General features: G+C 37.8%; 1 protein-coding gene across 1 annotated transcript in view; it reads right to left on the bottom strand.

Annotated features, from left to right (window-relative positions):
* Positions 1-4,526: 4,526 nt before the first annotated feature.
* The window catches only part of DIAPH2 (diaphanous related formin 2), a 229,682-nt gene continuing 206,811 nt past the window's right edge, over positions 4,527-27,397 (bottom strand). The window contains exon 28 of the mRNA XM_054169316.1: positions 4,527-4,658. Within this exon, the coding sequence (XP_054025291.1) occupies positions 4,594-4,658 (65 nt within the window). The 3' untranslated portion in view covers positions 4,527-4,593. The remainder of the gene's footprint in view (positions 4,659-27,397) is intronic.

The following is a 27,397-nucleotide window of genomic DNA, read 5'->3' as shown; positions in this document are numbered from 1 at the left end:
TAAATGTGTTTTGGTTTTGGCATCAGGAGTCATGAGACTTCCAAAAGGGAAACCAAAGGGTGCATGACAGCAGACTAACTGAACTGTAATAGATTATTGTTCACGTTCTGTGGCATATGTATCACCTCAAACAGTGCTAAAAGAAGCACTACAAGAGCCAATCATTCTCCTTTAACATTCTTCTAATGACATCAGTGGGTGCTGAGCGACAGCTTGCAGGCCTGCAGAACTCACAGGCTTACACAACTCCCTTTCTTGTGCACAGAAGTAGTACATGGTCTGAAATAGAGACCTGAAGCTGAGGGATTTGGCTTTACCTGCTTCCATTGTTGTTGGTTTTTTCCATTTATTTACATTTTGTGTGCATGCGTGGGCATGGGAGTAGATATTGCAAGAAGAAGAAATGTAGAGTTCTTTACAATACTTATTGTAAGATGAGTAACTTGCAAATACAGTATGGCACATTAAGAGGTGGGCTTTACATTGCATTATCACTTAGCATTTGTTACGCCTGACCTCTCAGCAATTTGAAGGCAAACATTAAAGTATAATTCAGCCAAGCCTTTGCTTAATGGATAAGAAGCAATTTACATATATAGGTAAGTTTGCTCCCGCACAACTATTACCAGCTTTAAATATTTACTAGCGATATCATACTCAATATAGGAAGTATTAAATTCACCCATCAAAGCATGATTTGCCTGAGGGATGCAAAAGCTGAACGTTGCAAAGTTTTCTTAATAAAAGCTCCAGGAAAATTTCCAGAGCCAAACCTACAACTCAGCCAGATTCTCTGAGTTTTGCCAACCATTTGTATATTGTGGGATGAATTCAAAGTAGGTCACTGATGAATTGTGGTCTGGATAGAAACCATGAAAGCATTATGGTTTTGTTTCTGTTACAGCATTTGTCTGAGGTAGTACATATACCACACACAAAAATGCAAAAATATACAGATATTCATAACTATTTGCATATTACAGAAGGGAACTAAGGGAATGCTTACATTTGTAGCTGAAATTTCAAGAACGAACAGATGATTTTAGGGACCCTTTTTTTTTGTATTGACCGTGGTTGTCTAAAACCAGAGCAAATTACATAATAGTATTTCTGGGAATACTTCCTGAAGCTGTTTGTCAGTGCCCTCTGAGGCACTAATTTTGTTTTGGCTTTAGCATCAGTTCCTAATATGATTAGCACTTAAACCAAACATCACTTATGTGCCGGGAAAGGATATTTGTTGAATCACAAACAAACATACATGACCAACTGTGGCGCACTTTTTTTTTCTCCTTTCCTCGTAAACTGCGTAAAACTTAGAGCCAGAAACGTCCACAGAGTCTTTACGTTTCTGATCTGTACAGACAGTAGTTAAGCAAGAGAGATGTATATTTGTGTATGATTTAACCGTTTCGTTCCCCTGTCGACGGCAAATTTAGTTCAATTCGTTGCAAAGATCAGACCATCTTCCTATTAAATAAACTAAGAAATGTAAACAGTGTAACATACCAAAAAAAAAAATGAATCAAAAATAATCAAAATCTTCAGCACTTGAAACTGGTAAAACGTGAATGCAAACAGATGTGCTGGTATATTGTTAAAGTGATGTCTCAGAGGACATAGAGTGAAACATAATTAGCAAGAAATTTATGTACGAACCCTCCAGCGATTTTCTTTCTGGGATTACTTTGAATACAAATATAATTTAACTGATAGAGTTCACTTCTTCTTTCTTTTTTTTTTTTCTTTTTTTTTCCTTTTTTCTTTTTAAATTAGAAAATAAGGCAAGTGCATTTCTGAAAAAGGTGCTACTCTTCTACACTCCTAGATAAAACATGTGACACACATCTGAAAATTAGATCAAGAATAAAAACATTAAAAATATCTGCAATTTAATAGAGACTGAAAAAACTATCAAAAGACAAAGTGACCAGCATCAATTTCAGAAAATATTTTAGACTTCATAAATACGAGCACCCTATATTTACATAAATTATCTTCTAAGCTAGTTTTCTTTTGAAAGACACTTCTCTTCTAACAGATATGTCTTTAAATTACAGAAAGGTTCCAAATATGAAAAAAAAAATTAATAATAATAAAAATAGTAGTAAAATAGAAGCATCAGGTGGTGGTTATTTTGGATATGCCTTTTTATATTTCCCCTCCCCCCTCTTTTTCTTTTTCCTCCTAACATTTGGTTTGTGAAAAATCAGTGGTCAGCTTTCACAGAGCTTTACAAATCAAAAAATAACCCATGGACATGAAGTAAAAACCAACAACCCACGTGCACTAATAGTTACTGCTACAGTATAAAGATTCTGCTGTGAGTTTTTGAGTCATCATATATAAAGATCAGACCAGTACTTGGAAATCCCAGCAACAAGCTCAGTTGAAGCTTTGAATTCTAACACACTGCTGGTTGTAGTACAAATTTATATAGACATTACCAACCTAATCCCTCTAAACTGGCTTTGTACATTTTTACAGCTCTAACTTGAATAGCTGCATTAAAAAAAATTATGCCTCAATAGCAGGTTGTTGTTGACCTTACATGAAACAGGATATATTTCTTTGTATCCCTTACTGATGAACAGGGAGATACAATCCTGTTGCACGCATATTTAATGTTTTTTTTTCTGGAGTACCATACAACTCTTTATTTTGCTACTAAAACCACAACAAACCCCAAACTGTTTAGGAAGAGTCTTAGTTTTCAGCACATATTTCACTAGGCTTCAGTTATGTTCCTTTGTTTAGAGAAATAGCAATGAGCAAACCCTCTTTGATGGCAATTAAAAAAATTCATTATTTCAATACTTGATGGAAAAGAAGCTGTATCTTTCCCTAAAATAATTGGATATCGATCGCTGTGGTTTGAAAATGTGAGAATTTATCCCAAACTAGTCAGATAATCTTAAGAGTATCTTACCAGAGAAACAAAAACAATCTACTGTACAGAGATGCTTGGCTCAAGCAGTAGTGCAAAGTTACACTGCCTCAGTATCAAATGCTCCTCTAGAGCTAGCAGTTCGTGCACAGAAAAAAATGTGACACTTTACTTTCCAAATAGTCATTATATAGCATTAAAAAAAAAAGTTCCCCATAACACCAGGCAACAAAAGTATTCATAATAATCGATCAATCAGTGAAAAGCAATAATAATTTGAGAAAGAGTGCCATCTACTACATAGCATCTCAGTTATTTCTAAAAATAAGATAGCTGAGCAACGTATGAGTAGTTCCACTGGAACTCCTGCTTAAAATCTTCCATCCCATCCAGGCAAGCAATGAACCTTTAGTAAAAAGGATGGTGAAGACTGACCTGAACACCAGACAGACTGTACATTCAACTGGAGTCTGGGGAGAAAAGAGAACTATTATTTCCCATTGAGTGGCAGAACATACACAGTGTCAGCTACTAAACTGACTGCTCACCTGAGGTACTGCAGTGCAAGGGGCCTCTATACAAAGTAGAACAGGAAGAGCTTCACCCCCCTCCCCCCAAAAAAAATAAAATAATAAAATCAGACTGCTGCAATCATTGATCACTGCTATATAGTGCTCTGGTAGAAAATTTGTTCTTCGCTGCTAAACCCTCAGCACTAAAACCCACCAGCAAAGATCCTGCTACATATTTTACCTGAGAAACAGAGGAAAAACTCAGAGGCAGTTCTGAATAACTTCATAATGTAGCTTGTCTCTAAAAACCTACACAAAGGTATTTTTAGCGTAATTAAAATAGGACAATCGCATTTTCCCCCAAGTATCTTTATAAAGAATATATAAGTGCATGATTAGAAAAATCCCTCCTTAGATACAGTTAAAAACGTATCCTGCCCTTGATAGCATTTAGTTTTGGTAAAATACTATGCTCTGTTTTAGTCAAATTTTGTTTAGCAGTGATATATACATCACCATATCACCAGAAGTGTAGATATGTGGTATATCCTACTTGCAGTCAAAACAGCTGAATCCACCAGGCGTTTACATCGAGATAAGATTTTCAGCAACCTGACTGGGGCTAGGTGTTGCTATTTTTATTTTTTTTTTTGTTATGGTCACAAAAAAAGATTCTGATAATGTAGACCAGCTCATCTCTGAATTGATAAACATACAATTTTATTATTTCTTTTTTTTCCCTTTCATGTCCAAATCAGAACTGCAAAAATGGAATCCACAGCTGTAGTCTTTCGACGTTTGTATTTTCTCACCAATATAAAACACAAACTAGAAATCCCCAACACTTTTCATGTTAAGTTGCCAGCATTTAAAAAAATAAAATCAAAAAAGGAAAAAAAAAAAAAAACCAAAAAAAAAAAACCAAACCCACAAGGAGGAAAAAAGTAACATAAGAAAATAAGATGTCTTGCTGTTTAACACTGTTTACAGATCTTGGTGGTTGGGGGTAATAAAATACAGTATGTGGATTATTCAGCAATAGCTTTAAAAATACATAATATTTATACACCTTCTCGTTTAATCAATACCAACATTCCTTTATGATCGTTGCCAATTGATATGAGAAATTCATTTCAAAGTATTTCCACTTTATTGTAAATAAAACAATTCGCTAATTCTTTGGCATCAGAAGAATCATACAGCTGCGATTGCTCCATTGTGGCGAGAACGAGACCTTTCCAAAGTGACTCGTCTGTTATCTGTAATACAAAGAGAGGAAAAAAATAAATCACCAGAAGATTTGAAACATGGATAATGCAATGTCAAGAGGTTTTAAACAGCCCTGAAAATCATTTCAAATGATATGTAAATAAGTAACTAGGAGACTGGATCAGAGAAGTTTCACATTGCAGCTGCCAGACTGAGTTCAAGGGTTCTGCAATCAGCAATAAATTACTTTCTTGATCAGAGAAGCTGGGTGATAAAAGCATTAGGAGAATCCTGAAACACAGTCCCCTTGGAAACAGAACACCAAGTACAATTCTGTGTAAAAAAACCCCAATAATCTCATTTTAAAAACAATTTATGCACAGAAGCTCTGGAAAAATACATTGCAAGTTTCATGAGAACGTAGTGACCAGTGTGGTGGTGAAAAGCCTATGAGATGCTTGAAGTATTAAAGTGCTAACACTGTTTCACTATAATTTGGTAGGGAGTTAAAAATAGAACAGTTAAATCAGCCACTTCCTAAGCATTTCCTGATTGTGCAATGTGAACAACTTTTAGTATAAAATATTACACAGTAATTATTGCAATGAATAATAAATATATCTCTATCAGAGGCAAACAATCACAAAGTCACAGCCACATTCCTAAATGCCTTGAAAATAAAATTTTAAAGTGATGAATATACACATGCACACACATACACACACACACAAAGGGGCAGAAAATTAACCCCTGCTTGGTTTTCTGAGAGGCTTTGATCTTTCTTTTTAAATGTGGTCCTGCTACACAACTGAAAATAAAAAGAAATTATTTAGCTTTTGTGACTGCTTACTTTTGACCTAGCCTTCTCTGCTCTCTGTCTGAGTCAGTACAGTACCTACAGTGCTCCAGCATCAGGGTGTCCCAATATATGGCTGGGACTACTTAGGTAGGACTGGAACATTATAAAACAACAGTCATTTCAGAAGCAAAAAGCTTGACAGACAAAGTGCAGGCAAGCAGGTACTCTCAGCTTGTCTTACAAATGACCTCATTTACCCATTTCCCATAAAAGCTGCTGTGGGAGAGTGATAAACTTGGGCCAAGGCAGAAGGTTCAGGCACAAAGCACAAGACATCAGTGTGTATAATGGGTAGAAACGCACTCTGTGAAAAAGCTGCTGACAGTGATCCAGAGACTGTGGAAATGGCTGCGGCAAAGACTAACCTGGGATCTCACCAATGTATATAAATACTTGAAGGAGGGTGCAAAGAGGCCAGAGCTAGGCTCTTTTCAATGGTGCCCAGTTAGAGGATCAGAGGCAATGGACACAAACTGAAACACAGGACGTTACTTCCAAATATTAGGAAACACATTTTTGCTGTGAGAGTGACTTAGCACTGTATTAAGTTGCCTGGGGGGGGTTGTGGACTCTTCATCCTTAGATATATTCAAAACCCATCTAGACACAATTCTGGACAACTGACTTCAGGGAACCCTGCTTGAGGAGAGAGTGGGGTGGGATGGGTGGGCAAGATAATCTCCAGAGGCCCCTTCCAACTTTTACCACTCTGTTATTCTCTTCCTAAGCTAACAAAGCCATAAATGGTCCAAGCACATTAAAGGTTCTGGAGAAGACAAAGAAAGTCATCTCTGTGATCTGTTTCTGGACAAAGAACAGAGGATGCCTGTACAGACTGCATGGGCTCAGCAAAATGAACCTTCCATTTCCCTGTTCAATGAAAGTGTCTCCAATGCTATAGGGAATTAACGGCTCCTTTAGCAAGATTATTAGTTCTTTTTATAGTTCTGCCTTGCCTCCTTTTCCTAATGAATCTATCCATGCATAAAGTATTCAAATTACCCTAAGTCAATCTGTTTTGCATGGGAATAAATCTCTACACTGGTTGCAGTGTCACTAGGCACTGGAAATTAAAGCACAAAAATGCTGTCTAAAACCCAAGAAGCAAAGTTATCGACTCCAACATGCTGCTGTCCCCCTGCAACAGTGCAGAGTAAAGAGCTGAGTGACACTTGTTCTCAGGGGGGGAAGTGCCTTCACCAGTGGACTACTTCTTGACATAATTTCAAGACTGTTAACTGTACAGGTTGAAAAAGGAATAACAGTCCAAGGATTGTTGATTTCTTCATACTGCTGGTGGGTCTTTGGTTTTCTTTTTGTTTGTTTGGTTGGTTTGGTTTGGTTTTGGGCCATTGTAGAGACAAACACTTTCTGCAAGTGACAGTTAAGATTCTCCTGCAATTGCACAACTGAGGAGCCAGGACTTAAAGAAAACACAAAACAAAGCCATAACAACTAGACATGTAATTGTCTTCTTCAGCTTGATGACAAAGTCTTTTTTCAATTATTAGAAGCAATCTGTTCTTTTAAACAATTCCATTTTTAAAATGGAAGCAAAATCCAAAAGATTCAAGAGAGAGAGAGGAAAGAATCACAAGGTTCTTCTAATCAAGGAAGCTGGGGCATAAAGATTCCATTGTTACCAGTAAGAAACAATGCCAGCATTTGCTGCAAAGGTTGGAGCGCTTCATAGTCAGTTGTGACAAAATAAATGTAAGCAGGATAAAAATTACATTTCATCAATTACACTTCGATAAAATTTTCAGCTCATTATAGAAATGGAATGGGAGTGATTAGTTTAAGTTACTACCTATGTGAAAGCTTTAGAGTATCTGAAAATTTTGGAGGTTAATAGAAAGCCTTTCTTGTTCTTTCCAAAGAAACCTGTTTCATTCAACAGTGAATTTGTGTGCATCCTCCCGTGTGTGTGTGTGTGTGCGCGCACTCATGTTTACATCTGGTTAAAAAAAAAAAGCAGCAGCATTAGGATGAGTACATATATAAATACATACACAAAGAAATGACTACTTTCTACACTGGGTATAAACTGTGTGTAAACATCCACTAGGTTAAAATAAATGCTTTCATATTAGGATCTGAAATTGGACTGGGCTGGTATTTCAGTGACTGAAGCAAAATTTTTTCAAAATCATGACATTTATAACACCTTCAACATAAGTTATCTCCAGCAGCTGCACTTATTAGCTTTTTTTAACATTACAGACCATATGGAATAGAATACAAAGCAAGACTGGCTTATAAACATGACTATACCAGCATAAAACTGGGTATAACATCAATAAATGGTAAAACTATTCACTTGTATTGCAGCAGGGGTGGAGGTAGGGAGGGAGAGGGAAAATAAAAAGCAGCAGCAGTAACCTAAGATTATTTAAAATTCAGACACAAACCATTGCCAAAAGGCTCAGGTGTACAATTCAGAAGCATGTAAAAATTAGTAGAAAACATGGTAATAGTTTCTCTGTGTACCAATTGTGCCTTCTGGGTAGCTCATCTACTCATGCAGATGAGAACTGTGTTTCTTTATGTCAGAAGTCCATCTCCCTTAAAAGCAGGATATTTAAGAAGCATCTGCAGTGCTTGTATTGCACACTTTATAATCCTTCTCAGAAATGAACAAGTGGTCTTTCCACCAGCTCAATGGACTTTTCCTTGTAGCAGTAAAAGGCAGAGCAATGAAGGAATAAAATGGAAAACAAAGCATTTTATTATATAATCTTAATCTTTCAAGCTAGCTGGATCAAATTCAAATGAAGTAAATATACCAATTAAGTGCTGAGAAATCACATTAGTAGCTGCTTTTTTAGTGTATATAAAACTGGAACATAATCTTGGCCATACAAACTTTACACCTCCACTAGGAGATATTTATGGACTTTGTTATAATAACAATTACTTGCTCAAGTCTTCTTGCACTCAGTATAGTACCAAGAGGGAATAAATAATATCTAAGACATAAAAGATATCTGTAGAGGTGCTGTTGATGCATACATATTATTCACCACATAATATAAATATACTGATATAAAAAAACCAACCAACCAACCAAAAAAACCCAAATCACAATAAGCTTAGTGTGTAAGGACAATAAATAGATGCCATAAAGTAAACAAAAACCCTTAACCTGTAATTTCCAGACAATGTATTTTAGTAGTATGGAATTTGACAGCTTCACCTTTTTCTCTTATAGGATGCATGGATAAAGCACTTGAAATTGCTATCAGTTAAACCCACATTTTTAGGGTAAAGTATTTTTGCAGAAGCTGTAAAATGTGTTTTTCCTTTTCCTTTCTGCTCCTTCATTAGTCCTGTTATTAAAAGAGATGTTTCAATAGCTGCCATAGATTTATTAGCTTTTTATTAACATAAAACTCAGTTATATTAGGAGAAAAAATAAATTATATTTTGCAAAACTGCAATACCAAGGTTAAGTGACTTTTCCATTTCACTTTCTTCTTATCCACTCTTCCAGGTAGTAACTTTGTGCTCTCCTAATTACAAACCTTACATTTTTATGAACAATCAATGCTAGTAATAATGTAGATGCTATGCAATCAGACTAGTCATGGCACTGAGATATCTGATAATAGAAAAAGACAGAGTCTACAAAACCATCCCTCAAAGGTACTGGATTGGAATATGTATTATTAGTATCCTGTAACAACCACAAAGAAATTATCTCTTTGACATGCCTTATATTCAAATTATAACTGTATTATAAACTGCTACCTTGGGCTTGGTACCTTACTTGACTAATTCTCCAGGATTAGTGGGGTTTTCTTAGGACATTTAAGGCATTAGAAGTGTTTCTTTGTGCCTTAATTACAACACTCAATTCGAACACTAGATTGATTTTGAAATCTTATTTCCCTACAGACCTAGAGTGCTCATCAGGAGGAGTATGTAAGTTCCTCCCAAATGCAAATAACTGCAGCACCTCTTGATTAGCATTAAAACACCCCAGCAACAACCAACTCCTAAAATCACCCAAAAAAATCCCATAAACCCAACAGCCAAACATTGTTGGTGCAGACAAATGCTTTTTGTTCCCCCTTAAAAAAAAAACAAAAAAAAAAAAAAAAGAAAAGAAAAGGTTGAAACATTAATCTATATGCAAAAAGCACCTAAATGTTGTAGAAAAATGGGCTAAAAAGAATACTGGAGTTTTCAGGAATAAGTCTTACCAGAACTATTTTGCCTTGTTCAAAGACAGGGGTCACAAGACCCTCATACCTGAACAAGTATTTTAGAGAATATCTTAGCTAAGAAATACGACATTAATCAAATCAATAAGAGCCTAAAATAGTGTCTAAACATTGAATCTGGAAGAGCAGTAGTGTACAGCACTGGGTGCTCAGCCTGTAGCTGAGCACAGCAGGGCTGGAGGACTCAAGCCCTATTAAGGAAAACTCTGAAATGCTAATTTATTTTGAAAGCTCACATCATTAACTTATACAATCACTACATATTTGTTCTTTTCTTCCTTTTTTTTTTGTTGTTTATTTTTAATTTCCCATTTATTCCCTCATACCTACCCACCCCAAGGTGAATTAACCTTCACATAGCTGGCAATCGCAAAGTGTTCAATGCCCAGAGAAAAAAGAAGGTACCAGTTTGAGGTGACTTGAAAATGACCATATGAAGAAAGTAGAACACTCAGAAATGAGTAAAATGCTTCTTTTTTTTTTTTCTTTTTGACATAATTATGACTATGCAAAAGATTCAGAAATGCATGTTGCAATGGAATTTGCATGGCCTATGTCTTTGGGCCTCAATGAAAGCATTGGCAACAAGCATTTATTAATCATTCAGGTAAAATTTCATACATGTAAAATTTCATTCGCCAGGAAAAGCTACTGGAACACTTCTTGTTTTCATGAACAACACAAGGGAAAACACTCATACAGTCCAGGGTATTTCAACAAGCGCCACAAACATACATAACATGGAAAACAATCAGAGGAGCAAGGTAATTTCTTGTATACTGAATGATTGCACAAACACCAAGTAAGCTGGACATGTGAAAACGTTATGAGTGGATGCCACAACAGATGAGAATTCCAAGGAACAAACTCTACATCTATGGTACTGATGACATCAGCATTTCTCCTTTAGAAAAAGGGTGGAAATCTGAATTGCTCTTTTACCAGTGTCCCTTTTTTCCTGACAGAGATAATTAAATATTTTCGGCACAGTGTCACTGACTATAACCGGAACAAGTAGGAATAAATCCAAATCATTTTAGCCTGGGCAGCCTACAGTTTTCTCTTTAAGTCATCTATGCATAAAGAAAACTAAGACAAGTTACAATGTCACTGGATGTAACAGGGCATTATCAATTGCTTTAAAGAGCAATCCACGACAAGAATTAACTTTATTGTTTTTATTGACTGCATGTGCCTTCATCAGCATATTTTACCAACAATGACAGGGAAATCATTTTGGAAATAGGAATTGACAGCGTAAAAGGCAGAAGTAAAACTGATATAGTGTGAACCAGCAGGGAAGCCCATCAATTTCCAGCACCTTCTTAAAACCTCCAGTCAAACTCTGTTCTCTACATTACCTGGCCTGTTCCTGTGACATGATTAGAGCACACCAGCTGAGAAAGTCAAAGAAATTAAGAGCTTCGAAACTGTTGCTGGTGTCTAGAACAAAATCCTTTTGAGAACCAGCACCCTGAGAGAAGCAGCTTCCCTAACCACAATTCTGTGAGATTTGACTTCAAACAGATCCTTCAAAATGTGTGGCCTACACAAAAAAAAATAACTAAAACCCAGCAGTCGTAAAAAAAACAGTTATGGGAGAAATGTAGTCAAAATAAGACATCAATAAGAATTCTCTGACAGAGACAGCACGTTCCAAAAGATCTTTCTTGCAAATAGATAAAGCAGGTAAATAGAACAGTTTCTAACTGCAATAAGGGAAACAGAAAAGTTAATATATTTTCTTTGATTTGTTTAGTATTATAAACACTCTTACTTCAACAGGTACCTTACATATGCCTGGCAAAAACTGCACTAGACCATTTATAACCATCAGACTGGGTCATTTTGCATTCATTTGGATTTGATATACTTGTAACCAAAAGTAAGAAAAGATTAAGTGATATGACATCCCTGTTCTCAACATTTATTTCTTAAGTACAAAGTCTTGACAATCAAACTTAAATGGCAGCTAAAATGGTTCTTTCCGCATCAGTTTCAAATCAAGCAAATGCTCTAGCTGTGATGTCTAACATCTCCTTTACTTTGGTTTAGGTCAAACCCAGGCTTCCACATGAAAACTGAGTGATAATGTGAGTATACACAGAATCACATAATGTTAGGGGTTAGAAGGGACCTCCAGATATTGAGTCCAAGCCCCCTGTCAAAGCAGAACCACTTTGGGTAGGCGCCACACTATATGCTGTTATGATGGTCAAAGAAATAGCAGGGTTTTTCTTTTGTTGTTGTTGTATTTCAAAGATCTCAAACCCTGACAGCACATAACCAACCACAGAAATGTGTTGATCTTACAGGAATTTAAAAACTATGTTCTTGAGCTGGTTTAGTGGGATGTTTACCAATATATTGATACATAAGAAAAGGAGTTGAAGAGTAAGCAAAGGTTTTAGAAGAAATACATACATAGAATAAATAAAGAGGAAGAAAATAAATGGGCTGTGTATCTAGTAGGAAAATTTTGGGGAGGAAGAAAAGGTATTAAGGAGAATTAGAACAGCCCTCAAAACTGTACAGTTCTTCCCAATTAAAAAAAAAAAAAAAAAAAAAAGGAGACAGACATCTCCTGAGTTCTCTGCAGGAATCAGAAGTGCCAAAATTATCATCATAACATCATAAGCCCTGAGGTAAGATAGATTGGTATGTGAATGTGTATTCTGTTTAAGAACGTTTGTTTCAAAGATGTTAGTCATTTAGATAACACGCAGTACCTTCATTTCAAGGTTTCCAGAACAGCCTGTGCGCTCAAGTGGATACCTGCATTCTTTTTAACTTACCAAACAGCAGTTGTTAATATTCAGAAGTGCTGTAGTACAGAGCCAGGTCTAAAATACAGAGAGCGAAAGGCTCTAAAGAGAACAAAGAGATGTCTAATCTTACTGTTGCCACTCAGCCCTGCCTAGCTGGGCACCGTTAATTGTAGCCTTTGATTTGTATGAAAATGCAGAACATGTCTATGGTCTATGTGTTATACATAAAAATGCTTTTAAAATGAATACTGAGAGAAGTTTTTGTGCTAAATGGCAAGTGATGACACTTACCAGCTCAGCACAATCCAGCTATGACCATGGTCGATACAGTTTGGGAACACACTTTTGCAACCCAAATCTAGGATGTTGACCATCTGTATGACAATTCCATTCAGAAAAGAGATACTTAACCTATTCAGAGCTGAAGAGAACCTATTACAGTGAAGTATTTATGAATATGTATATTTTATATATATATATATTTGTAAACCCTATTTTCAAGTAATCAGCTTAAAATAAATTTCACTATTGCTTACTCTAGAGTTAGAAAAATAATCACCCAATAATCTAAAATACCTTAAAACTTTAAAAGATCTATTTAACATTTTAATTTAACTTTGCTGTCTTCTTAAATAGTACCACTTGGGATGTGCATTGAAAGCTCTTCCACAAGAGTTGCAAAGGAAAAGCTTTAGCTTGAGACAACACATGCCTGCCTCAGGGGTTACAAGACAAATCAATCTATTTTTCTCCTTTCCTCCAAGGGTAATTGGCCTTTAAAATTACAGTGCAAAATAGGCCTTCATGTCAGTACAATGCAGGCACATATACAGCCATTTTCCATTTCTTTTTCAGTTTGAATTCTCAGCTGAGAGCTAAACTTATAAAAGGTGGGAAAATAAAAAGAAGATGAAGAGGAACGATTGCATCAGTTCAAATCCTCTCCAATAACAAGCAGCACTGTGACCAGCATTTGAGTCTGGAATTTACTGAAACCTGTTCTGAATAGCTGTCATTTTCCTAGTCAGTACTTTTTCATTCTTGTTTGTGATAAAAAGTACTTGAATTTCTGTGACAGCCTGTACCACTGGCATTCATAAAAATTTGACACAGAATTCTGTTGAACTGAGAAGTTATAATTATTTCTTCATTTGTCATACAATCTCACAAAGTAACACTGATTTTTACCTCGCTTTTATGAAGTTGCCTTTTTCAGCAGCAATCATATCCCTACAATGGTTATGCTGTGCTACACACATCATCATATATAACCTCAGAGCCTGCATATTGCTAAATTGTACACAGCAAAGTTTTACTGGGCTAATAAATTGTTTCAAAGCAGTGAAACTCAGACGAGAGCCTTCATATTTTTCTGATTGCTATTAAATGTTATTTGTAGTGAATTTACTCATATTGTACCTCCACTAAGAAAACCTCAGGTGAAAATATTTGCTGGTGCATAAAGATGAGTAATCAGCTAAGCTACAACTGATACATAAACCTTGCAACAACAAAACAGTTTAAAAAAAAAATAATCAAAACAACTTAGCCTTTTAAAAGTAGTACTAAGATTCCCTTGAAACAGAGTATTGAAAGTGTACCACTAAACCTTTAATGTGAACTTCCTCACTGGGAGTGTGTATACAGGTGTAAAGCAATTATTAGGTTTGGTATCTAAAAGAACTCGGGTTCCCATTAGAGCCTGAATGCTTCAATGACCCTATTATTTTCTTTCCAATGCTCCCAGACCTGATCAACTTAATTATTCTGACTAGTGAAACATTTAGGACATGAATGTGTGATTTGTTTTAAACCAAATGAGACAACTGAAAGTACCTCATAAAATAACACTGAAAAAAAAAAAAGAGTAAGATACGTGATGTGATGTGTCAAATCCTGGAAGAAGGTCAGATCTATGTAACAGTAACAAAGGAGAAGCACAAAAGGAGACCCACTGCAAGAAAATTACATTTATCCAGGTATTTTCTCCATGAGATTGTGATTTGTACAGTGAAAAAGGTGTATCTTCTGAATCAGAAGGATGAAACAAATTTCAGAGAGTAAATAAACTAGGTCTGCTTCAGTAAGGAAAACAACACAAAGCAGAGAGTCCTCTCATGACCACACACAAAGTACGGGATCTTCTAACAAAAACCATTTCATGTCAGAGAGGGGAGATTTGCTGGTGTAAAAGATGTGTTTCCTTGTTTGAATTGTGCCTTCTATTTTACTGCTAAAGAAAAGTGTATTCCCATTTGTAACAGATTCGGTCTGATGCTAATAAACCATACTCTTCATAAATAATGTAATTGAAAACAACTTCTAAAATGTCCTATTCCCAGCTCCCCTATTAACACTACTGCTCTAACAATTTGTATTTGCTTTGAAAGTTGACTGTAAGGTCACCAACAGGACAAAGAAATAAAGACGGTAATAGGTTCTGAACTTCAAGTATACAAGCAGCCATAAAGTTAGCATCTTCTCATACGAATGCATTTGTCCTTAAAAAGAATTAAACTGACATCAGAGTAGTCCCCTCGCCCCTTGCCTCCTTTCACTAATGATATGTAATGGCTGCTGAGCCTGCAATAAATGTGTTTATGTCCAGCTACATTGCCATCATTTTACAACCTAATCTGATACTTTTAAGAAAGAAGGAAGTCACGGGAGACCAGCACCAGCTTGTGCTGAAGGCATTTCTTGACATCAGCCTTCACTTCGCACTTCAAATGGAAGTATTCGATTTGACAAAACATACTGAACGTCAAGAGAGAAGGCTCTTCACCTCCTTTCCAAAACTGCCTGAGAGAAGTCAATACTAATTCCTTTACAAAGTTACAACCAAAACCTGACAGATGAAAGTCAAAGGGGAAGCTTTCTAGCTATTTCTTACAATATTTTATTAAAGAGTGGAGTACAAATGTGTTTGCCTCACCCCCGCCCTCCACTTCTCAGTTTTATCAGTTAGCAGTTTAAATACTGGAAGTCACATCTCCCATGCATAGATGCTTTATCTTTTGCATAGAACATGAAAGTAATGAACTCAAAGATACAGAAACAAACGAAAAAGCTCTCTTTTTTTTGTAAAGGAATTTGATCAGAGCAGAAGTTGGATAACACTCCTGAAAAGCATGTATTTCCTGATGCTTCATGTAAACTGGCTACAGAAGTTTTTCACAGAATCATAGAATCAACAAGGTTGGAAAAGACCTCAAAGATCATCAAGTCCAACCTGTCACCCAAGACCTCATGACTACTAGACCATGGAACCAAGTGCCACGTCCAGTTCCCTCTTGAACACCTCCAGGGATGAGGACTCCACCACCTCCCTGGGCAGCACATTCCAATGGCTAACAACTCTCTCCGTGAAGAACTTTCTCCTCACCTCCAGCCTAAACTTCCCCTGGCACAGCCTGAGACTATGTCCTCTTGTTCTGGTGCTGCTTGCCTGGGAGAAGAGACCAACCCCCTCCTGGCTACAACCTCCCTTCAGGAAGTTGTAGACAGCAATAAGGTCTCCCCCGAGCCTCCTCTTCTCCAGGCTAAACAATCCCAGCTCCTTAGCCTCTCCTCATAGGGCTTGTACTCGAGGCCTCTCCCCAGCCTTGTTGCCCTTCTCTGGACATGTTCAAGAGTCTCAATGTCCTCCTTAAACTGAGGGGCCCAGAACTGGACACAGTACTCAAGGTGTGGCCTAACCAGTACTGAGTACAGGGTCACAATGACTTCCCTGTTCCAGCTGGCCACACTATTCTTGATGCAGGCCAGGATGCCATTGGCTTTCTTGGCCACCTGGGCACACTGATGGCTCATGTTCAGCCAGCTGTCAATCAGTACCCCTAGGTCCCTTTCTGTTTGGCAGCTCTCCAGCCACTCTGACCTCAGCCTGTAGCGCTGCATGGGGTTGTTGTGGCCAAAGTGCAGCACCCGGCACTTGGACTTGTTAAATGCCACCATGTTGGACTCTGCCCATCTGTCCAGTCGGTCGAGGTCCCTCTGCAGAGCCCTTCTACCCTCTAACTGATCAACACCTGTTCCCATCTTAGTGTCATCCACAAATTTACTGATGACTGACTCAATCCCCTCATCCAGATCATCAATGAAGATATTAAACAGAATGGGGCCCAGAACTGATCCCTGGGGCACACCACTACTGATTGGCTGCCAGCTGGATGTGGCACCATACACCATCAGTCTCTGGGCTTGGCCCTCCAGCCAGTTCCTAACCCAGCGCAGAGTGCTGCTGTCCAAGCCAAGAGCTGACAGCTTGGCCCAGAGTTTGCTGTGGGGGACGGTGTCAAAGGCCTTGCTGAGGTCCAGACAGACTACATCCACAGCCTGCCCCACATCCATCAGGCGGTCACCTGATCATAGAAGGAGATCAGATTGGAGAGGCAGGATCTGCCCTTCTTAAATCCATGTTGGCTGCTTTCTCCGCAGCCAGGCAATTGACAGCCCTCAAAAGCAAACAATTTTCCTTACAGCCTGCAAAAGTCCGTCTTCTGCATTTTTTTATGTATCAGAAACAAATTCTCTTTAAATCTATATATATATGAAACCCTCTGCAATAACTTGTAGTCTACATGTAAAATGAAATATCTTAAATAATACAATAAAGGCACACTATCCATAATTATTTTTTGATTAAATAAAATATCAGCATTTTTTATTCATGTCTAGGTTAACATTTACAATTCAGCATTTTGCAATATTTAAATGGAATTGAATATGCTATGAGGAAAACTTAAAAGTACATCACTCCTGTATGACCGGCTGGCAAAGGCTGTAGTCTTCTGTGACCATCTGCACCTTTGTGGTATAAAAATTAAAGAAAAAGCCCCTGTCTGAGCCTGGTGAGATGATCTCATTGCTACCTGTTACTTTTCTACACACCCCAACTGAGAATAACTAGATACTGCATGTGACTTTTACTATAAATAATTTGCCACACAGGCATAAGCAGGTTATGTGAATGTGAAACTGTTGCTTATTAAAAGAATTCATACAAGAAAGTAATTTAGGCTGTACATGGCAGACTCTGAGGTAAAATATAATAACTTTTAGGAATTTAGGAGTCTAATTTCTTTCTTGGCTAAGCACACACAACTCCGTTATGATTCAATATTGAGACCTTGGTGCTCACATAAGGTAGAATTTGACCCCTTATGTTCACATAAAGAATAAAAGTACAGAAGCAGTTAATGGTGTGAGGGGGCAACAAGTTTTCATTAAAGAGCTCAAAATAGTTTCTATTTATTAATAATTATATCTGAGGAGTGACATTTTCTGAGGCTTCCTGTGCTATTTCAGGCACAACACCCTCAGGTTAGTGAAACTCCACAAACCCTGATCAGTCCACAAATCCTTATCTATTTTGCTTGCAAAATCTGCCAATGCATCAATACAGCTCTTTCTGAAAGAACTTGAAGGATCTCAAAGCAGGAAGGATAGGGGTAGCATGGGATTATAGCACATGTATCTGTTATTCAGACGGTTCCTAAGAACCTGTGAGTATTCTAGGAATGCTTTAACAGCCCTTTTGCAAAGACTAAGGGGACAACCGTGCTTAGGTGTACTATTATTGCCTGCATTTTAAAAGCAGGTTTAAAAATTCTAGAGCTTTTGAAGGTCACACACCAAAACAGTATGTCCTTAGTCTGACTACCTAAATGAATCCCTGTTTAGATACAATATGCAGTTATACAAATATGAATACAACTGTTCCAGAATTCCTATCTCAGGTCAAGCTTTTCCACTTTTCCCTAACTACAAAACCTTCCTTTATTAAACAAGATGTGACAGTGCTGATAGCTTGTATCATGCACTATGAAAAGGACCCCAAAAAAGTTATGATTTGAATTAATAAATTAAGACTGTATCTGGCTTGAGAGACACTAGAAAACACAAGAATATGAACAGAGTTCTCAATGCAAGTTCCAGAACTTTAAAATCATAATTCCACTTTGTTTCAAAAGAAAAATAAACAACCTAGAGCTAAAAAGAAGTTAAGCTCTTCCAACCGACCATGACTGTCTTCATCCTACTGTTTCTACTAAAACTGCTCTTGAGCTCACCAATTCACACATGATACCTTATTACAACCTACAAGTGCTGCATTTTCTGCACAAATGTCAAAAAATGGAAAACTAACTGGCATCTTTCAACCCCTCAGTACCAGAGCTATAAACTTGTATGAAATTCCTTGCCACTTACAGAAGGGGCTCCAAAGCAAATGACACCATGACTGCCCCTGCTTTTGTCAGGTAGTGACACAATCTTAATATTGGTTCTGTATTTTATTTTTTTTTAAAGATGTATTTAATTTTTTGCATGTTCTCTTTTAAGCTCTTTTAGTTGAAATTAACTTTTACTATAATTCAAAGTTAGGTAACAGATGAACAAGTTAAGCGAGAGGTATTTTCCCATGAGTTCCTAGTTATTACTTTGATTCAAAAATAACTACATCCAAATGTCAATGCCAACATGCATAATATAAATAAAAATGTTTTCCTAGACATAAAAGCTAGGAAAGCAAAATGACATTAATGTGCTGACCACACCAGAAAATTAGTCCTTACTTCAGAACTTCAGGCATGACCTCCTACTTTTAAATAACATGCATCCAAAAGGTTTCTGGCAATAGTAATCTTTCCTCCTAGAGATCTTACACCAATATAAAAAGATTCTTCTCTGCTCCTTTTGGTCTTGAACAGGTTTATCTAGTTCCCTAATCTTAGAGAACACAGTTTCAAGCTGTGCCAGGGGAAGTTTAGGCTCGAGGTGAGGAGAAAGTTCCTCACAGAGTTGTTAGCCATTGGAATGGGCTGCCCAGGGTGGTGGAGTCACCATCCCTGGAGGTGTTCAAGAGGAGACTGGATATGGCACCTGGTGCCATGGTTTAATAGTTGTGAGGTCCTGGGTGACCGGTTGGACTTTATGATCTTTGAGGTCTCTTCCAACCTTATTGATTCTATGACTCCAATGAGTATAATGCAGGACTGCTCTTTATGGACACCTAGCCACTTGCTGACTTCTGCCATGCAGTCTGGATTCTCGGCAGCCATCCTGCCTGCCTTTTACTCAGTGCAGAACTCTACGCTGCATTGGATAACCACACTTCTCTGGCTCCACTGAGCAGTATGAACTGCTGTTCTATGCTTTTAAGTCTCACTTGGTTACTGCATTGTTTCAAAAGTTAAACTGTTTCATATCAACTGCTCACAATCCTCCTGTGTTCTCTGACCTCTTTGTCAGTTATTAACTTCCTTAATATATTATCTATCAGTTATTCTTCCCTGACATACTAGACCCACGCTATGTTAAAATTCTCTTTCAGATAACATTGATACCATACTCCAGCTTCTGCACTGATAATTGAAAATGAGTTGCATATAAAAGTATGAACAGGGCAACTGAGAACTACTGAGCATAGCTATTCTGAGAAGGGAGAAAAAAAGAAAAAAAACCTGGACTTTCTCAACTCTTGCCCAAGCCAGATAACATATTAAATTCCAGGTAGCAAAGCCAGCCATAAGGAATCCTGTATTCCACTTTTTGTTTAGCTAATGAACAGTCACTAGATGCTTCTGTCATTTATTTATGCTTTTATCAGCAAGAATCTGAAGCACGACATACAATAAAGGACTGTTTAAATATGTTCCCCCCAATTACATAATAGAAGATTATGATTTCCCATGACTGTACTTTCTTGGTTCCAGCAGTGAACAAGGTAAGTTCATTTCTCTTTCAGCCACTTCTCCCACTCTCAGCTTTTCATCTCAGAACACAAAGTACAACTATTACACAGAATCTGCAAATCTCTTTTTCTTTTAGTTCTCCATCAACTCCTCTCCATACCAAACCAGCTATACTCAAATACCTGGTTTTGCTTTGATTTGTAGGTGAATCAGCCTCATTTTCACCTGCCTCTCCCTCTGAGTGTTTTCAGAACATGGCTATATAGCCTTTCTTCCTGAAATGTTGATTGATATTCACAGTATTAGGTAAGCTTCCCACCATTCTCCATGCTGCTCCATATTTTGAACAAGAAAGGAGACAGTCACTCCAGCTTTTTACCTATCCTGATGGAGTGGGACTGAAGCAACCCACTTACTCAGCCCATAAAATGTGTGTGAATGCAAAGCTTGAAGAAATACATTCACTTGGGTAGATCAGAAGAAGAAATGAAACCTTACACAGAGATGCTTGGGAAGATTTTGTAATTTCAATTCTGCTCTTAAGCCTGCTCCAGACTGAAGTGACAGAAGGGAGGGATAAGGCAAGAGTGGCTTGGCTATGTGTAAGGTAGCAGAGGAGGCTCAGGACAGGTCATTGCTGAGAGTGCAGAAAACCAATCAAGTCATTCAGGGACAAATCTTGACCTTAAGCATCTTCTAAACACAAAAGGCTTGATTTGCTAATAAGGATGAGGGTTGTTGGGTCATCTTTTTCACTGCCACATGGAAGTGACTTGAAAGTCCTAGATGTCCCTTGAGGTACTCGTAGCCTTGAAAATAATGTTCTGTGCCACAAAACAAATCTTGATTGTCTTTCCAACTTTTTTTTTCCCCTCAAAAAAAAAAAAAATCTAGTTTCCAGTACCACTCCTAAACTAATTCTGCCATACAAACCAGGAACTGCTGAATTTAATCAGGAGCCTCTGTCTGGAGTGGGAGAGAGCAGGAACTCATACAGATTTTGCTGCCAGAGAAAATGATTAGGAAAATACATCCTTAATGCCACTAAAATAACATTAATCCATCAGATATTTTTTGCCCAAAGCTGTCAATGTCCTTTAGAATTATGTTTTGCTCTATGTAAACAGTTTTAACTACAAGCTCCTTCAATTTCATCTGAGGGAATATTTTTTCACGCTTGAACTAGTTTCATCTTCACAAATAACAAAGTCAGTGTGTGAATAGTTTACACCTATTTGTGATTCACCAGGCACAGTGGCCTTTAAAATATCACCTACCTCTTCCTTGGTTTTAATTCTGACTTAAAAGCCAAGGAATTCTGCTGGCTTTTAAAGTAAAAATAATAAATAAATAAAGGAAAACATAAACACCTTGTCCATTGTCCACCAAAAGCAGAGTGAGTCACATTTCAGAGCAGTTCCTTTTATTGAATTACACTTTTGATCAAAGGATGCTACCTTTTTTGTTTCTACTCTATGTTCTGAGCAGCATTTCCTACAAAACATGACTGAAGCTTTGCTGAACACTGATGATAATTCTTACTGATGTCCAACTATTTCGCTTGCACTAGATACTCAAGGAAACAATGGTGTAAACTTAAAGAATAAATGACATTTTGGAGGCATTTCAATTACCTCATCAGCTGTTTATGATGAATGAAAATAATGAGCAAATACCTCCAATTTTCCAACCTAACAGTATCACAATATCACCAAGGTTGGAAGAGACCTCAAAGATCATCAAATCCAACCTGTCACCCAAAACCTCAGACTACTAAACCATGGCACCAAGTGCCATGTCCAATCCCCTCTTGAACACCTCCAGGGATGGTGACTCCACCACCTCCCCGGGCAGCACGTACCAATGGCTAACGACTCTCTCAGTGAAGAACTTTCTCCTCATCTCGAGCCTAAACTTCCCCTGGTGCAGCTTGAGACTGTGTCCTCTTGTTCTGGTGCTGGTTGCTTGAGAGAAGAGACCAACTCCTAACATCTCAATAGTAATAAAGAAAACCAGCAGTAAGTAAAAAAGAGCCTGCAATTCAGCTTACCAACTTGATTTGGAAATCAGCTAGGCTTTAGAGAAAGCCATCTCTACAGACCTTATTTTTTTTTTGGTGAGAATAGGACATAGGAGAAAAACTTCTAAAACAACAAATTCTATGAATTTTTTTTCAATGTGATTTTGGAATATCCTACTCAGCAGTAACAGAAAAGCAAACTGTGAATGACTAATTTTCAAAAGATGTAGTACAACAATTGTTACAGAGATTATTTTTTTCCTCCATAAAATACGCTGACTGCAGTTGAAAGCAAATAATTATTTCATAAAACAGCATGCTTGTACAGGGCTGAAAATTGTATCCATAAAACAGAAAGGAAAGAAACAAGGAAGAGAAGTACTCTGAAGCATGCAAAATAACTTCATGTGCCTTTTTAGTTTTTGACAAGAATGCATTTAAAGACTCTTTGAACAACACGGATGCACGAACAGCATGAAAGAGTCATAGTGCTAACTGCAATTTGATTTATTGTGTTTATTTTGAGTTATAGTTCAAAAACAAGCCTTCTGTACTTCAAGTCCAGCACAGCTTGAGACAGTCACAAAGTCTGGAAAGTCCAGGAGGAAGAATTAGTAAATGTCACAATACCTTCAGGGCACAATAGATTCTTAAAATAGGTAATGCTTCAAGAGTTTAAAGAGGAAAAGTACAGCAGGGTGCCTCGAAGAAAAATCTGCATCAGGCTGAAAGGTCTACTAACTTAAGCTTAATGATGAGCAAACTAAAAGGTCACTCTGCATTGCCATTCCTGTATGCTCAGTTACAGCTGTTTGATGTGACTGATGCAATCATTTAGCTGTCCAGCAAAATAACTATTAAAATAGTTCGAGTCACACAGTGCCTCTTAAAAAAAGATCATGCCCTTTTCCTTTTTGTTATCACACGCATCTGATGACAAGACTGTTCACAGGAGGGACCTTCTGAACATTGAAAAGGCCTTATATGCTTATAAATACATTTATAGGGTTATGTATGTGTACACAAATACATTTTATCACTTAGAGACACAATAGATTGTCTTTTAATGTGCAAAGTCTCACTACAAACACTGATGTAGTAGTAGTTCATCTAAATAGCTGGTATGAAAGACTTGTATGGGATCTGGAAATGTGTAGGGTTCACAATAACCCAGTAAAAGTGGTTATCATCTCTCTTAGTGTTCACATGTAGCCCTCTGAGTATCAACTACCATATGAAAACAATTATGCAGTGTAGTTCACAGTTTAAAGAAACTACAAGCCAATCTCTTTCAAACTAACTGTTCACTTTGCTGCTCCTTAAAAATGCCTTCATCGTAGGGCATTTCAAAAATCACTGCCATATGAAACCTGACTAAAAAAACCCACAGGCCTAAAAACTTCTGCAAACAATCCCCACCCCCACCCCCCCTAAAAAAAAGGTATTAAAATTGAGTCCTGATAAAGTGACTAAAAGGAGAACTAAAACCTTTTCCTTGAAAAAATGCTGATATAGACTACCGACGAATTTTCAACAGTTTTCCCCAAGTGTTTTTGAAACAGAGAAGTCTCCTTCAGATTGACTTTAAACCTGAAGACGACTTTGAAACTAAAGAAAACTGTAAAAATACAGTTCCAACAAATTATAAGATTTCTCAAAATATTTTATTGAACAGAATAATATTTTTTCTTCCTTAGGAACATTCTGAAGTACTTAACAAAGTTACCTTCCCTTTTTTTGTTTTCTGCCTTGAATGCTCCCCACCCAGGGTCATCTCTGACAGCTTTGCAGAGAAGACAGCTGATATAACAGGAGCATTTTTTACAACAGCTGCTGAGAGTATTTCACAGTATCACAGTACCACTAAGGTTGGAAGAGACCACAAAGATCATCAAGTCCAACCTGTCACCACAGACCTCATGACCAGACCATGGCACCAAGTCCCCTCTTGAACACCTCCAGGGATGGTGACTCCACCACCTCCCTGGGCAGCCCATTCCAATGTCAAATGACTCTCTCAGTGAAGAACTTTCTCCTCACCTCCAGCCTAAACTTCCCCTGGCACAGTAATTTTGTTTCATTCCATCTGCCCTCACCAGATCTCTCAACTTTGAGGAGTTAACAGCATACTACAATATTTCATTATACCTATGTACTTTTATAGTTTGGTAACTCTCATGCTTCCGAGCTTCTTCTGAGTTTGCTTACAATCCAATTGCCTTGGCAAATTATTTTATCTTTATTATTTCTACTTCGTAAGTTGAAGTACTACAGGTTAAATCTGCTGCTAAATGTCTCTTTAGAGAGTAATGAGATGTGATCAAAAATTTCAGAATCTCTACAACTCCCCCCTCCAAAAAGTGACAGTAACCATGAGAGGTTCAAACATTGTGTGAAAGAAGGTGCTTAACAGGATTTTAGACTGCAGTTTGCCAAGGGCTAACTGGTGAGTTTCACAATAGAGATAAGCCTAAGAATGACTGTTTTGCATATTAAATTGTGTCACCAAAAACCTCTCAGGTTTCTAAAAAGAAATAAATAATAAAATAGAAAAAGGGAGCAACTTCCTACCGATTTATGACTGAGCAAAATAATTTACATCCCACCGAGCCCATTTTCCTCAAAATGTTACATTTTGAAGTGTTTAACAAATGCATAGTACTCATACTTTTGTAAATAAAACATCACTTAACTTAGCAGTTAACTTGCCAAGCAGTAAAGTCGACATCCACAACCTCGTTTCATCTAAGCTGCTTAACATCATGATCTAGCCACTGCAGAAAAGTGAATATACGAAAGATGAATTGAAGAAGCAAATTTGAGTTCTGTACTACACTGAAGGCTGGTAAGAGTATAAAATAATAGCAATGGGGTAATATTTGGGTCTCTACCACTAACAGTCTGTGCAAACAGAAAAAAGCTGGCTGCCATATGAGGAGATGAGAAAAAGGGCATAGACCATGGCGGCAACAGAGCAGCCTTTCCCTAGCCTCATACAGACAGGGTTGTTAAATACTTCATTGGACTGTTAAGAGCCCAATATTTCCAACACTACCAGCATCCATCCCATGAAACAGCTTGAAAGAGGAAAGGCAGCCTTTAGGTTGGTGCACAGTAACTTTTAAAGGGTCTGGTCCAAGGGTCCGGTCCATCTACAGTTACCATGTAACTTAACATCTCTGCATGATCAAAAGCACACCAAAATTTTACCAGCTCAACTTGGAAAAACAGGCCTATATAAAAACAGATTAAAAAAAAAAAAATCCCTTAACACATTAAGAAAAAAAAAAAGAGGAAAATGGTTTTTAAAAAGAAGTTAACAAACCTGGTGAGGGGTCTGGAGCACAAGCTCTATGAGGAGAGGCTGAGGGAGCTGGGGTTGCTTAGCCTGGAGAAGAGTAGGCTCAGGGGAGACCTTATTGCTCTCTACAACTACCTGAAGGGAGGTTGTAGCCAGGAGGGGGTTGGTCTCTTCTGCCAGGCAAGCAGCACCAGAACAAGAGGACACAGTCTCAAGCTGCACCAGGGGAGGTTTAGGCTGGATGTTAGGAAGAAGTTCTTCACAGAAAGAGAGATTGGCCATGGGAATGTGCTGCCCAGGGAGGTGGTGGAGTCGCCATCACTGGAGATGTTTAAGAGGAGACTGAATGGGGCACTTGGTGCCATGGTTTAGTTGCTTAAATAGCCTTGGATCATAGGTTGGACTCGATGATCTCAAAGGTCTTTTCCAACCTGGTTAATTCTGTTCTATTCTCTCTCACACTCTGGAGTTCAGAAACACACAGCAGACATCCCAAGTAACTGCGACAGGTTTAAGATGCAGGAAAAGAAACAGGGCTGATTATGCAGTGAGATCAGGAAGGTGTTCTAAACAAGCAGGCATCCTCCCAAACACTCAGATCTTGTGTGAAGTAACAACAAAGTAGCACCTTTGATTCATGACTCCAGTACAAGGTATTACACATGCACACAGGACAACGGGGGTGGGGAGGGTGGAGGGGGTGTAAGACAAAGAGAAAGCAAACCCTGATAAGAAACAGCAATATTATTTCCATTAATATTTCCACTGTAGCACATCAGTAAGGACAAGTGCATAAGGATTTTTCACCCCCACCCTCCAAACTATAGATGGCCAGTAGAATTATTTCCTATGTATCTAAGCGGTGCTGAAAAATCACACTATGTATCTCTTAAAAATCCAAGGTCAAACACCGAGTGAGCATTTAAGCAAACCACTTAGCCCTGGATATTCTAGGTCTAATCCTAGTAGGTTAGCCAGCAGCTAAGCTGCCTTTCCTTCTTTCATTCTGAAAATGGCTTAATCATCCAGCCTGGCTTTAGGCAATTAAAAATCTCCCTGCCTGTAATTGACAACTGATGTAACTAAACATTAATTCTTATCTTACAGAATTTATATTTAATCTATAGTGCTAATATTGACCATATTCAGATAATATAGCAAAATCATTGATTTTTACATCTTCATTCCCCTGCCTTTACAAAATTTACTTTGGTGGGTTTTTTATTTTTACACAAAACCCCAAATTAATTCATATCATACAGACTGTAATTTTGTTCCTTATGAAAGGCAGATAATTCAGTTTCTTAATGTGTTGTCTGGCTTTTTTTCTTCCAGATGATCTATGAGATGACTGACTGTTCTCACAAACTACAAAGAGGTCAGAGTAGTTTGGCTTGCTTGGCTCTTGTAAGGAGAAGAGCTAAGGAGGAGGGATCTAACAGCAACCCTGAGATGCCTGAAGGCAAATCACAAAACCCAAGTCAAATGCTTCTTGTCCATGGCAGAAGGTAAAACAAGAGCCAGCAGTCCAAACCTGCAGATTAAATGTTAGGACAAAAAATTCTACAGTAGGAATACAGAGCAGCACTAGAACAGGCTGCCCAGGAGGTTCTGCAGGCTTTTAGGACTTGGTTTAACAAGTCACAGCTGACTCTATTCAGGGTGGTGATAATTCTGCTTCAAGCAGGAGGCTGTATTAGATGATTTCCAAAAGCCCTTCCAAACATTTCTCACACCCTATCAATTCCCCGATTCTTGGCAAGCACATATCAGGGATTCAGAAATAATAAGTATTAACAGTAGTTATTTTTGGCTTGTCATTAGTATTTACATCCATACTCTTAGCAGTTCTAAATGCCAAGGCTTTGGTTTCAGTGATATTTTTCAAATAGGAAAGGGGTTTTTTTTGCCAATTTAT

This window comes from Dryobates pubescens, chromosome 18, assembly GCF_014839835.1.
Source record: "Dryobates pubescens isolate bDryPub1 chromosome 18, bDryPub1.pri, whole genome shotgun sequence".
NCBI lineage: Eukaryota > Metazoa > Chordata > Aves > Piciformes > Picidae > Dryobates > Dryobates pubescens.
The sequence above is the reverse complement of the archived record's forward strand: the minus strand, read 5'-3'. Positions and strand labels throughout refer to the sequence as shown.